Source organism: Loxodonta africana, chromosome 13 (genome assembly GCF_030014295.1).
Source record: "Loxodonta africana isolate mLoxAfr1 chromosome 13, mLoxAfr1.hap2, whole genome shotgun sequence".
NCBI classification, from domain to species: domain Eukaryota; kingdom Metazoa; phylum Chordata; class Mammalia; order Proboscidea; family Elephantidae; genus Loxodonta; species Loxodonta africana.
The window spans coordinates 31,573,419-31,588,194 of record NC_087354.1 but is presented as its reverse complement, the minus strand read 5'-3'; the positions used below and the strand labels follow the sequence as shown (position 1 = coordinate 31,588,194).

At 46.9% G+C, this 14,776-nt stretch overlaps 1 protein-coding gene across 1 annotated transcript in view; it reads right to left on the bottom strand.

Annotated features, from left to right (window-relative positions):
- The window catches only part of ALPK3 (alpha kinase 3), a 47,802-nt gene that overhangs the window by 19,838 nt on the left and 13,188 nt on the right, over nt 1–14,776 (bottom strand). The window contains exons 3-4 of the mRNA XM_064267081.1: nt 9,163–9,280; nt 7,286–8,561 (exon numbers count right to left, since the gene is read on the bottom strand). Of these exons, the coding sequence (XP_064123151.1) occupies nt 7,286–8,561; nt 9,163–9,280 (1,394 nt within the window). The remainder of the gene's footprint in view (nt 1–7,285; nt 8,562–9,162; nt 9,281–14,776) is intronic.

Sequence of the window (14,776 nt, the reverse complement as noted above, 5' to 3'; positions counted from 1 at the left end):
GGCTGTCAAGAACACTGCCCAGTGTCTCTGTCTTCTCTTCTGGAGAGGCAAACACTGCCAGGAAAAAGCTATGACACATGTTGGACACACCACTGTGGATTTCCATTTCCTCCCAGATCTTGGCCAAATAATTCTTCACTTTGTCAGTTCCCCAATGCCTTCAAGCAGACATTTTAATATTTTGCCCAGCTTTTCTAGTTGTCCTCAGTAGAAAAGTTGGCCTGAATTATCTAACCCACCACTACTGGAAGCTTATATGCAATAAAACGTTAGTTCTCTTCCTTTTCTGTCTCACCATCAACCCTGGGTAATGTTATAGTCAATGCTAAAGAAACCAAAGTAGAACACACAACACTGAAGAGAAGAAAAGTGTTGAGATGTTTCCAATGCATTTAGACATTAAAATTAGGGCAGGCAAGTTTTGCAGTTCCTGTCTACTCCACTTTATCTTTACTTCACGCTATTCATCCTGCCCAGAATATCTTCCTTCCTCTTCCGCCTATCTAATTTCTCTCTCTCTGGGAATATTAGAGACAGATTTTGTTCAATTGTGGTAAGTACACAGGAAACAGAAAAGGCAGATATTCTTTTCATTAAAAAAAAAGAACTCTGTTCAGTGTTTCCTAATATAGCATTCCCATTATTAAGTTCTATATGTGCTGCCAACCAGTCAGTCCAGATGCCTTCCGTGATGGCTCTAGACCACACCACTCACCGTCTCTGGAAGCCTACTGCAGTGACGCTTATTGTCCAGTGTGAGTCTAGTCCCTTCAATTCATTAGACAGTTCCTCAAGGCAAGGATCATGTTTCTCTTCCAGCGCTCCTCCCTCAATGGACTTTCAGCAAATACTTACATTCAAGTATTTCCTGAAGACCAAGTCTTGGGCCCTTACCGTAGAAAGGGAGTTTCCAGGCCTTGGGATGGTCATCCTCAGAACCCACAGGGTTTCGCAAAAACAGACACTCTGGGGTCCCAAGGCATCCACAGAGCTCTCCCAAACCTACACTGCCCCGTCTAAGGATTTGGGCAGATTGGGCACTCTACCATGTCACCATACTCCTGTACCTCAATTCCAGATCTCATAGGGCTCTCCCATCTGGGGACAGACTCAGAGAGATGTCAGGTTAGGGCATTAAAGAGCAGCCCTTGAAGGCACCGAAGGCTAGTTCCCACTCACGGAGTACCTTTAGACAAGACTGCCTCTGCCAGGAGAAAGAGCTGTCTGAATAGCATGGCTGGGCTGCAGGGCCTCTGGACATTCTTAACAGTTCATTGCTCCTTATCCGCATCTAAGATGGAAACCTAACTCCAGAGCTGCCACCAGAGGTATCCCTAATTCCCAGGAAAGAAAATCAAGACAGAAAGTAGGGAGGCACTGGCATCATATCCCAGAAACCAAAACAAACAAAAAACAACCAAATTTATCGCTGTAGAGTTGATTCTGACTCCTAGCGACCCTATAGGACAGAGCAGAACTGCCCCATAGGGTTTTCAAGGCTGTAATCTTTACAGAATCAGACTGCCTTCTCTTTCTCCCATCCCAGAAACAGAGCCCTTTAAAGCACCGAACCCTAACAAGAAATATGCTGGTCCTATATGAAGAAAACTACAGAACTTAAAAAGAGATACCAAAAACCAAACCCATTGCCGTCGAGTTGATCTTGACTCATAACGACCCTATAGGACAGAGTAGAGCTGTCCCATAGGGTCATAGGGTTTTCAAGAGGTGGCTGGTAGATTTGAACTGCGGACCTTTTGGTTAGCAGCCAAGCTCTTAACCACTGCGCCACCAGGGCTCCTAAAAAGAGATAAAAAAGGAAATTTTATTCTCATGGACCCCAGGCTTCCTGGAGTCATGAAGGTTGGATGAACCCCCAAAACTACTGTCCTGAGATAATCTTTAAATCTTAAACCAAAAATATTCCCTGAAGTCTTCTTAAAACCAAACAATAGTTTAGCTTAACTGGTAAAAAATGTCTCTCCAGAACATTATCCCTTTTAAGAACTATCTGTAAGGAGTCCTGGTGATGCAGTGGTTAAGCATTCGTCTACTAACCAAAAGGTCAGCAGTTTGAACCTACCAGTTGCTCCAAGGGAGAAAGATGCAGAAGTCTGCTTTCATAAAGATTTACAGCTTTGGAAACCCTACAGGGCAGTTCTACCCTGTCCTATAGGGTCACTATGAGTAGAATTCAACTCCATAGCAATGGGTAAGAACTATCTCTATGGGATTAAATTGACACAGCAATTCAAAAAATTAGATAGGAAACTTAGGGGGCAGTGAATTTATGTTAATGGGGGAGGAACTACTGAGAAAAGGAGGTTGAGAAGAATGTAATCAATGTCACTAAGTGGTACATACAGAAACTGTTGAATTGATGTTTGTTCTGCTGTGTGTATTCTCAACAACAAAATTGATAAAAAAATTTTTTAAAGAAAATTTGAATAATGGAAATAAAAACCATGCTTCCAGATGAGAAGGCTAAATATTGTAAGACATTGCTTTTTCCAAATTAATCCTTATGTTTATTGCAATCACAATAAAATACCAATGGTATGTGAGAAACAGAAGGCAGATTGTGGTTGCCTGGTTCTAGGAGTGGGAAACAGGGTTGACTGCAAAAAGGCACAAGATATTCTTTTGGGGTGATAGAAATATTCTAAAACTGGATTGTGGTGGTGGGTGCACAACTCTGAATTGTGTACAATGCTGAACCATGTACTGTGTACACTTAAAATGGGTGAATTTTATGGTACATAAATTATATCTCAATAAAGTTGCTTAAAAATACATATTTAGCAAGTTTTACTATAAGACCATTCCCATTGCAAATCTACCTTTAGTGTTCCAAAAAAGGATTTAATAGGTTTTATGACCTTGTTGGAAACCCTGGTAGCGTTGTGCTTAAGTGCTACAGCAGTTCGAATCCACCAGGTGCTCCTTGGAAACTCTATGGGGTAGTTCTACTCTGTCCTATAGGATTGCTATGAGTCGGAATCGACTCAACGGCACTGTGTTTGGTTTTTTTTTGGTATGACCTTATTAAAAACAATTTATCACTTTTTTTTTTTAAAGGTGAATATAAAGATAGAAAGTTTTAAAAAAGATTATCTGGGATTTCGGATAATTTCAAACAATGATTCTAAAGTTTTCCTACAAGAAAAAATAAGAAAGAATAGCTAAGATGAAATTTAAAAGAAGCATAAGAGAAGAATTTACCCTGACAGATATTAAAACTACAATAATTAAAACAAGATTGTCCTGCTGTGAGAATCAACAGATTTATGGATTATGATTCAGGTGCATGTAAGAACTAAAATAGACTTCCTGCATATAAAAAAATAGCATATAAAGAAACAATCACAAGCTAATGGGTAAAGCTGAATATTCGACAAATGATATTGGGAGAAATTACTTATTAATAAAAAAATCAAACTACAGCCTAATACTATACTATAAAAACCAAAAAACCAAACCCATTGCCGTCCAGTCGATTCCAACTCATAGTGACTGTACAAGACAGAGTAGAACTGCTGCGTAGGTTTTCCGAGGAGTGGCTGGTGGATTTGAACTGCAGAGATTTGGTTAACAGCCAGGCTCTTAACCACTGTGCCACCAGGGCTCCATGCTATACACCCAAATAAATTCCAAAACCAAGCAAACTAAACCTGTTGCCATCAAGTAAACCCCAACCCATAGCGACTCTATAGGGCAGAGCAGAGCTGCCCCATAGAATTTCCAAGGGGCACCTGGTGGATTCAAACTGCCAACCTTTTGGTTAACAGCCAAACACTTTGCCACTGTGCACCAGGGCCCCAAATAAATTCCAGATTAATTTAAAAGTCAAATGAAAGAATTTAAACAACAAAAATTGGGAAAAATATATAGATTAATATTTAACTACTCTTAGGACGCAGAAGGAAAGCACAAACACTATGGAGGAAATGGTCAAAATATTCATACTATGGTATCTTATACAGCCATTAAAAATGAAGTTTTTCAAAGAATTTTTAGAAACCATAGAAAAATGCCCATGAAATAATGAAAAGTAAAGATAGCAGGATATAAAACCGAACCAAAGTAAGAGCACAAATTAATTTTTTTTTAAATACATATACACATTTAAAAGGATACACCAAGATATGGCACCATCTATGGAATGATAGTTATCTGTGGATGGTAGAATTATAGGTGAATTTTTACTTTCTCTTTTGAATTTGTAGGGTTTCCCCCATATTGTCTACTATAACTATGTGTTATTTTTAAAACCAGAAAAAAAGGTGTTTTTTAAAGATTTAATAGGATGAAAATACAAAAAAACTATTTAAATTAAGCCACTAAAAAGCAGCAGCTTCAAAATATACATTTTTTACATGTATATTTCAAAGTTAAAAAGAAATAAAATAAACTCAGCCTTCTTGCAAGGACTGCAGAGCCACCACAGACAGTCTCTCACGTGCCGGCACCACCCTCGCCTGCAGATGGGAGGGCCTGGCATGGCCTCCACTGGCCCTGCCAGGAGGGTGCAGCCGTGCTGGCTGGGTGCTCCTGACCCCTGTGGGTGGAGAAGCTAGATTCGCACACAGACTTGGCTGACTGCCTGGTCACTTCCCAAATGAGTTCCCTGGGGGCCCACATGGGCCATGCCTACAGTAAGGCCCTGCAGTCCAGCCTGTGGGCTGTCAGCATGGACCACCCCCACTAGCTCTCCCTCGGCCTCCAGGAACATACCATGCTGGCAGCCAAAATCTCCTGAGACCAAGCCCAAAGGGGTGAGAGTCCTTGAGTTTTGCCCCACCCCAAAGCCCTCTGAACTACTGTCCCCATGGTCCAGCTCAGTACCCACTGAAATGAAGCCATCTCCTCAGGTCGCCCTTGCAACTGGTCCCCTCTTCCTTCCCCACATGAACATTCTCTCCAAGGGGCATGTGGCCCTCCCTGTTCCCAATGAAATATCCTTTTCCCTTTGCCCTCCATAAGGTGCTGTCTCAGTGTGTCCGCCCTGTGTTTCCCTTCACTGTTTCAATAAACTTTCTCTCCTCTACCCTACCCGTGTCACATTGCTTTCCATCAGCTCTCCTGTTCCCTCATGAAGCTGCCATTTCCAGGGCCCATGACTTTGGCTTCCTCTACCCCAAGAAACGATCTCTCCTTAGTTCCTGCTGAAATGACAGACTATCACCATTTAGGGTTGCCAGATTTAGCAGAAAGGAATACGGGACACCCAGTTTAATTTGAGTTTCAGATAAACAACCAATAATTTACTAGAATAAGTATTTCTTGAAGTTCCTGGGTGGTACAAGCAGTTAACATGCTAACCAAAAGTTTGGCGGTTCACGTCCACCCAGAGGTGCCTCGGAAGAAACGACTGTTGATCTACTTCCAAAAAATCAAGTACTGAAAACCCTGTGGAGCACAGCTCTACTCTGACAAACGTGGCCTTCATAAGTCAAAACTGACTCAGTGGCAACTGGTTGAACTGGTATAAGTATGTCTATGTATTTTATCTGTCCCCGCCCCCACTCCTGAAACACTTTTTCCTTCTATCCCTCATAAGAAAGACTGCCTTCTTCCTGCCCCACTATAGAACACTGTCACCCCAAGTCCCTGTGAAGTACCACCTTTCTCTGTCCCCTGCCACAGAACATTGACCCCAAGGGACAAATTGTTTCCCTCTGTCAATTCTCTGCATCCCACTCTTCCTTCCCTCTCCCCTATCAAACTCCTTAATGTGGTCAACCATCTGCCTCTTTCTTTGAAGAGTGGATACCCCACTGCCCTTTCTCCTCACAAAACACCATCTTTTCTCTGTTGGTTACCTGCTCCTCAGGAAATGGCAGCACTCTTGTTCCCAAGTAAAGCCATTTCCCTCTACCTCCCACCTCAGTAATATCTTCTACCTACTGCCATCAGTTGAGTTCTTCATATGCGTCAGGCCCTGTGCTAAGCACCCTAGTTCTCTCAACAGCCCTCAGTAAGGAGGCTGGTATTATCATTTTTTCCATTTTATGAGACTCGGGAAGGTACCACACAATAAGTGGACTAGTCAGATTTGAATGTGCAGATGCCAGACACCAAAACCTTAGAAAAACCCAGATTAAATCAGAATCTGCTGGACATTTGGTAGCTTATAAAAATCTTCTAATGAGCATCCAGGTTGAGAACCACTGCAGACTACAGGCCTCTACTGCTCTTCAGTCTTTCCCACGAAACATTGCTGCCTCAGGATAACCAGCTGCCATCAAGCTGACTCCAATGCATGGCAGCCCCATGCATGTCAGAGTAGAACCACTCTACAGAGTTTCTGTTATGGGTTGAACTGTGTCCCCCAAAAATGTATGTCAACTTGGCTAGGCCATGATTCCCCACACTGTGTGACTGCCCACCGTTTTGTAGTTTGATGTGATTTTCCTATGTGTTGTAAATCCTACCTCTATGATGTTAATGGGGTGGGGTTATCGGCAGTTATGTTAATGAGGCAGGACTCAATCTACAAGATTGGACTGTATTTTGAGTCAATCTCTTTTGAGATATAAAAGAGAGAAGAGAGCAGAGACAGAATGGGACCTCCTACCACCAAGAATGAACCAGGAGGGTAGTACATCCTTTGGACCCAGGATCCCTGCACTGAGAAGTTCCTAGACCAGGGGAAGATCAATGACAAGGATCTTCACCCAGAGAAGACAGAGAGAGAAGGTCTTCCCCTGGAACTGGCACCCTGAATTTAGACTTCTAGCCTCCTAGACTGTGAGAGAATAAATTTCTGTTTGTTAAAACAATTCACTTGTGGTATTTCTGTTATAGCGGCACCAGATAACTAGGACAGTTCTCAATGGATTTTTTTGAGAAGCTAATTCCCAGGCCTTTCTTCCAAGGTGTCTCTGGGTAGACTCGAACTGACAGCTTTTCAGTTAGCAGCCAAGTACCTAACCGTATGCACCACCCAGGGACTCCCCACCTCAGTATAGCCAAGAAAACCCTCTCCACTGGACTCTTCTTTCCCAGAGAGCACTGTCTTTCCTCTCGCTCCCTCTGGGGCCCAGTCCCCGGGCTGTGAGCTCTCATGCTCTCAGAAGAGGGGTCACAGTCAGGCTGTGCTGCCCACATGCCTGGCATCTGGAGAGTGGTTGGGGCAAGGGCCATGCCTATGGCCCCGGCTCCTGGCTGGTACTCTATCCCGCCCCACCCCCCTCCATAAATAGCCCACTGCTCACTGTCGCTGCAAGAGTTTCCATGAGGTCAGCTTCCCAGAGTAGCTTCAGGCACCCAACACCCAACTTACTTCTCCTGGAGACCTGAGGCCTGCTCGCCCCTGCAGGGGGCTGTCCCGGGTGCTGTGTTTCCTCCGGGCAGGGGGCGTCGGCACTGTGGCAGAGGCTTGAGTTGGGGACTTCCCTAAGCCCTGGGGCCTGGGCTCTGGAGCCTGACCCAGGGAAGATTCGGGCCTGCTGTTGGTGGTAGGCTCCCCTTTGGGCTTCGGAGGGGCGAATCTCTTCCTGTTGAAAGGCCTCATTGGCTGGGAGACTGGGGAAGGTATGAGCTGGCCAGGGGCAACAGGCTCCTTCTCGACTCTTGCCTGGCCAGCTACTTTCCCCAAGGGTAGCGCTCTGGGTGCCCTGCCACTTGTGGCTTGGGACCCATCCTCCTGAGGCCTACCTGCCTGGGTGCTCTTCAGATACCTGTCCTTCAGGGAGAAGTATGCTTCCTGGTCTGGACCCAGAGCTGGGACAGGGCCTGGGACAGGGACAGGGGTTGGAGCAGGGGCCAGAGCAGGGGCATTCTGGGTCTTGTCTCCAGTGCCTTTAGCAGATGCTGGCTTCCTAGTACCATCTGCTTCAGAGGACCCAGGCCCCCGTGCAGCCCTGCCTCTGGTCAGGGTCTGAATCTGCTCCACGTTCATGGGCCCCTGCATCCCACAGGAGTCAGGCTTGTCTGAACTGGGGACACGGTTTTCAGAAGGATGGTGTCCTCGGGCTGCTTTCTCTAACTCTGGCTTCCGCAGGCCTTGCTTAGGTTCCTCATCTTTCTTTTTCTTCTTGGCACCAGACTCCTTTTTGGGGGCTCTCTGGGACCCCAGCTCCATGGCCTCACAGATGTATGTCAACAAGCCATGCTCCCCATCCTCCTCGTTCTCTGGGGCTGCCTCCCCATTGGTGGTCACCTCCCCGGGAGCAAAACTGTTGAGCAGGCCGAGGCCTGGGTGCTGAGTAGGTTCAGTCTCTCCCTCCTGCCAGGCTGTGGAGGTCCCACTCTCAGCTTCCCTAGGAGGGGCTGAGGGGACTGGCACTTCAGCCCCACTGAGCCGCCGCTTGCGCTGGAAGCGGTCAGGGCTGAGCTTGCGCAGGGTGTCGGCCTCCCCGGCCACCTCCTTCCCATGCTTCCAGCTCTGCTCTATCTCACGCATCTTTGCCGCAGCCTTGCGCTTCAGCTTGGCGAACCAGCGCTGGTGGATCTTGTACTCGGTCATGGTGCCCACCTCCAGCACCCCTGAGCAGGACACGATGCCCTTGGCATTCCGGGCAGAGGCCTGGTAGATGGCAGCATCTTCTTCTCGGCACCTAGAGGTAGTGGCATGAGATGACACCTCTCCGACCTGGGAGCTGCGAGCCCCCACCCCCCGCAGCCAAAGCCTTGCAGAGCTGTGCATGCTGGGCCCCCCAAAAAATCCTGCTCCAACTGACACACCCCCCACCTCAGACATCACCACACCCAACACTCTTGGTTACAGTTGAGGAAACTGAGGCTGGAGAGAGGGCGGGAGCTGACCAAGATCACACTGTCCCCAGAGGGATTAGACTCAGGGCCCAGGAGAGTTTCTTTCAGAAACAAGTGACCCAAACAGCCCTTTGTGAAGTAAGGATGACACAGTAGCTTTTTTTGGCGGCTGACCTCACGGACAATGTTTCTATGGGTCAGGACCTCCTCTGGTTGCACTCAGCATTCTGGCTGTCAGGAATACTCCCACCCTGGCCTTAGAAGATCCCAGGTACTGGCAGGCAGACAGGTTCACCAGGTGGTACAACTCAGCAGCAGAACCCCGCCCTCCACCCCCAGTTCTGCCTGGGCAACTTCATCCAGCAGACTCCATTTCTGAGGGTAGGCTCAGAGCCATAGGGCCCTCTGGAGGGCAGAGAGATGGACCAAGTCCCTTTCCCTCACCTGTAGAGCTGCAGGGTGTGGCGGTTGCCCTGGTGAGTGATCTTGTATTTTGGCAAGCCACAGTAGCGGTCCAGTTCAGTGTCATCCTTGTACCAGGTGACCTCCGGCTCCGGGTATCCTGAGAAGGAAGCAGAAGGATGTAGGAAGGCCAGTTCCAAAATAGCTGATTGGTCTAGAAATGGTCTAGAAATGGAGACATAGGGCAGCCATATTCCACCACATGGACTGAGAAGCAGACAAAGCTGGTCTGCAATGAAACAGAACCATGAAGTTGATATTCAGTATAGAATAAGAGATGAGAGACAGAATTCCAACATTCTTCCAAATACTGATTCCATCCCTTGCCTGGGCACAGCTGCATTCCTGGTTGTCATTTCCATAAGAAGCCCTTTTAACCTTACAAATGAATTCTGCTTCATTTCTTAAGCTGGTTCCAGTTGATTTTCATTACCTGTTAGAAATATTCAACCCACCAACCTTTCAGTTAGTAGTTGAGCACTTAACCATTTGCACCACCCAGGAACTCCTAAAACAACACATTCACTCAGAAATACATACACACAAACAATTAAGTACTTGCTGACTGCCAAGCTAGGCTATGAAGACACAGAGCATGTAAGACCAATTGCTTTCAGTGTACTTATTGTATAAGAGAAAAGATAAGACATGTACCCACACAAGGTGGCAATGCACCTGCATCTGTACACATACGCTCGGCCTTCTCTATCGTCTGTGGATAAACTGCCTCCACTCCCATCTAAACCCACCTTTCTACTAGATCCCATCTCTGCTTGCCTAAACAAGGACATCTCTCTAACAATTACCCCAAACTCTCCTGCATGGTCAAACCTTTCCTCTCTATTATCTTATTCCCATCAGCATACAAGAAGTTGTATTGTCTCCCCTCTCTAAAAACAACTTCCTCTGACCCCACGTCCTCCAGCACAAATTTCTCTGCTCTCTCCTTTATGGAACAACTCATCAAAAGAGTTATCTGTACCCACTGTCTTCACTTCCTCTCCTCAAATTGGGCTTTTGTCCTCGCCATAGCTCCAAAACTGCTTCTGTCAAGGTCACCCATGACTTGCACATTGCCAAACCCAACGGTGGACCCTTATGCCTCATCTATCCAATCTACCAGCAGCACTGACCCCACTTTCTGAAGCCCTTTCCACTTGGATTCTGGGACGCCTCTCCCTCTTGGTGTTCCTCCTAATTCACTGGCCCCTTTCTTCAATCTCGTTCATTACCAAGACCTGTAAATGTTAGAATGCTCCAGAGTTCAGGCCTCAGAGCCACTGTCCATTCTTTGTCCACACACACAACCTAGGGGATCTAATCCTGTCTCATGGCTTTTAAATATCTTATGCTGATGGCACCCAAATTTATATCACCAGCCCAGACCTCTCCCCAAACTACTGGTGCTTATTTTTGACTGCATATCTGAATCTCCACTTAGAGATTTAATAGGAATCAAACTTAACACGTCCCAAGACAAACCCCCTATTTCCTTTTCCAAGCCAGCTCCCGCATACCTCAGAGTAAATGGTAACTTCATCCTTTTAATTTGGCTCAGGCCAAAAACTCTGAAGTAATCCTTTTTTCCTCTCTTTTATCACATCTATTTCACTGGGCCATCCTATCGGGTCCTCCTTTCAGAATATATCCAGAATATGATCACTTCTTGTCATCACCACCAACCTGGTCCACATAAACATCATCTCAACCTCCATTTTTGCAAAAACCTCCTCCCTGATCTTACTACTTCCATCCTGGCCCCTCTTCAGCCCATTCACAACACAACAGCCAGAGCGATTCCTCTCAAAATCAGGTCACATAGCACCTCTGCTCAAAACACCTCCAACCCATTATCATCAAGTCGGCTCCAGCTTATGACAACCCCATGCATGTCACAGTAGGACTGTGCTCCGTAGAGTTTTCAATGACTGGTTTTTCAGGAGTAGATTACCAGGCCTTACTTCTGAGGCATCTCTGGATGGACTTGAACCTCGAACCTTTTGGTTAGCAGCCAAATGCTTAACTGTTTGCAAAACACCCCAAAAACCAAAACCCACTGCCGTTGAGTTGATTCTGACTCATAGCAACCCTAGAAGACAGAGTAGAACTGCCCCCACAAGGTCTCCAAGGTGTAAATCTTCACAGAAGCAGCCTGCCACATCTTTGTCCTGCAGGTGGTTTCAAAATGCCAACCTTTCAGTTAGCAACAGAGCTCTTAACCACTCCGCCACCTGGGCCTCTCACAACACGCCCCAGTGCCCTCCATTTCAACCAGGGCCACATGACTTAGCCCCCATTACCTCTCTGGCCTTGTTTCCTACCACTCTCCCCCTTGCTTGCTGCACTGCAGCCCTGCAATCCTGCTGATTCCTACTCTAACACCCGTGCAAGCATCCAACCCGTCCACCTATTACCTCCCTAGAGAGGCCTTGCGTACAAACCTACGTAAAACAGCAACTCTCCCTCCCTGGCACTTCTTAATCCTCTTCTCTGTTTGTTTTTCTCCATAGAACACATCCCTATCGGACATATTGTATATGTATGAGTTTGTTAGTTTATTGTCTATCCTCTCCTACCCACCCCTCTATAGAAATATCAGACCCATGAGAGCAGAGGCTACTCTGTGTTATTCACCACTGTATCACCAGTTTCTAGAGTAATCCTTGTATGGAATCCAAACCAAAAACCAAACCCACTGCCATCAAGATAATTCCAACTCACAGTGACCCTACAGGACAGAGTAGAACTGCCCAAAACGGTTTCTAAGGCTGTAGCTCTTTACTGAAACAACCTGCCACATCTTGCTCCTGAGGAGCAGCTGGTAGGTTTGAACCACCAACCTTTTGACTAGCAGCTGAGCACTTTAACCACTGTACCACCAGAGCTCACTGTTGTATGGAATCAACACTCATTAAATCTTTACAGATGAATAAATGAAGCAATACACAAATAAAGGGCTCAAGTGTGCAGGGAAGGAAGCGATCACCTCCACTTGGGGAAGCAGGAATGGCTTTATAGCATAAGCGGCATTGGAACTAGACCTTGAAGGATGAGCAGAATTTCAGAAAATGGTTTGGTGCTCGCCGCCCCCCTCACCCCAGCTTTACCATGGCCTCTACTTCCCCATCATGGCTCTAATCACGACACCGTCATTGGCTATTTCCATACCCGTCCTCCCCGACTAGACTTATGTCCCATGTGGGCAGGAATCATATCTTGTTCACTGCTATATCCCCACCACCTACAACAGTGCCTGGTGATATACCAGTGAATAACACAGGGTAGCCTCTGTTCTCGTGGGTCTGATATTTCCATAGAGGCGTATGTACTTAATAAAACTCTGTTGGATGAATGAGTAAATGAGTGAGCAAATGAACAAACAAGAGGTAGATGGGAAGGACATGCCCGATAAAGAATAACAACACAGAGGCATGTGGGTGAAGGCAGAGAGCACATGGGGGACCTGTGTACAGAAGCAGGGAACAGGGGAGGCAAGGATACAGCTGGGTTGGCCAGGAACACAGTCTGGGCAGCCCTGGCTGTAAAACGAGCATGGTGTTTCCACTGTGAGCTAAAGTCCCTGGTTGCACCACTGTGCGGGTGGCCAGCACAGGTGTCCTCACCATCCCGTGGGATGATCTCATCCCTGTGAGGTCCCCGCCAGAGTCTCCCTGCCCATGACCTGCCAGCATGGCCTCAGCCTCCAGGGCATCTAAGTATAGTCAGGCTGGGACTGGGGGCAAGGGTTGGCAAGGAGGTTTAGGGGGTGCTGAATGGACCCTACAACCCCAAGGCTGAGCCTCATTCTCCACACCACCCTCTGGTGCCTCTTTTCACAGTGGGGACAGCTTAGGGTTCCATAGTAACAGTGGGCTTTAGAAGAAATTTATTTTGGAAGAAAGCATTTCCTTGTCCCCTCAGTAATGCAAACTATATTCTAAACCACACAAAAGCTGACAACTGCACACGCATGCACGCACATGCAGGCATGCCCACAGGCAGGGTGCATACACACACCCCCTCAGCCTGGCCAGGAGAGCTCCCAGTGGTACTAGAGTCTGTGGTCTTCCCTTCTCCTCATCACATCCTGAGTGAAAAGAATTGACAGGGGACCTATGTCCCTTCTCCAAGCCCCTAAGGGCTTCCTTCATAAGCCAGCCAACAGGGGCACTGGCAGAGATGCCCACCAGTAAAGCATCACCTATGCCTGGCAGGGCCCTGGTGGGCTGAGCCTCCACAGCCTCCTTTAGGGGATGCTACAGACAGGCTGGGAGAAAGCTGGGGAGAAGGAGAGTATGTATGGTCACTCTATCTCCACGAAGACAAGCCAGGATCACCAGGCCAGTGTCACATGGAGGCCAGTCTCGGCCATAGATCCATGTACTGTTCGTATTTCAGGGCTAGGGAGACCCAACTTTCAACCCTATTTCCTTTGTTCTCTGATACTTCTGTATCATTCCTCCCCCACCTACAGGAACCTTTCCCCTGCCCTCCAGTCTATATTTTCTCCTTGCTAATTGGAGAAGACTTGTTTACAGTATACTGACTGTGGTGATCATAACGACCTCTTTCCTAATCAGCTACATAAAAATCTGAAAACTTGAGATTTTTTGATGTATGTAGGGGTGAGAAGGGGAAAGAATGGTGGGATACAACAATGGACTAAGTATGGATAATGGAGACAGAGATGATAATGTTGTAGATAAAAGCACAGTAGGTGCCCCTGAAGACCATGGCCCTGGCCGGTCATCATGAGACATGGGTATCACGGCACTAAGCAGGTAGAAATTTTCTCTTTTGGGTTGGGCTTGAAATAGGGAAAAGCCTACTCCCACAGTAATGTCGGGATTCACAGTCAATAAAATACCCAAGATTAAATAAGCCAGACTCATGCCTGGCTTCTCCACCTTACTCCTAGTGTCCATGGCTTCAAAGGGTTGAAAGGAAGAAGGTGAGAAGCGGGGGCCATCCCTGATGCCTGGACCTCTCCTGTGTCCCCAGGCCTCGGCTGCTGCTGCTGTTACCAAGGCACCAACACTGCAACATGAGATGCCATGTGAAAAATGGAAAAGATAATGACTTTATCATCAGAACAGTCAGGGTTCACTTGGGTCACCTGGCAAATATGTATTGAGTGTCTTCTGTGTGCCATCTCCAGTGAGGCAAGAGGCATCAGGTGTGCTCCCTATCCTCACAGATTGCATGGCCTTAGTAGAAAGAGAGAAGTGTAAACAAAGAAACTGTGCCATGGAGGATAAAGCAAGAGCTCTCCCTGGAAATGCTGGAGATGACCTCACAGAGGATGAGCCATTTGAACCAGGCCTTGAAAGAGGAGAAGGTATTTTCCAGGCAAAGAAGGAGCAGGCTTCTAGCTAAAAAGGCAGAATAAATATGCTACCTATTTTTACTCCTTCTCCAAAACCCACAAAAACCACACTAAGAAAAACCAACCGAACCCATTGCTGCCAAGCTGATTGCGACTCACAGCGACCCTACAGGACAGAGCAGAATTGCCCCACAGGGTTTCCAAAGAGCAGTGATATATTCAAACTGCCAGTGTTTCGGTTAGCAGCTGAGCTCTTAACCACTGTGCCAC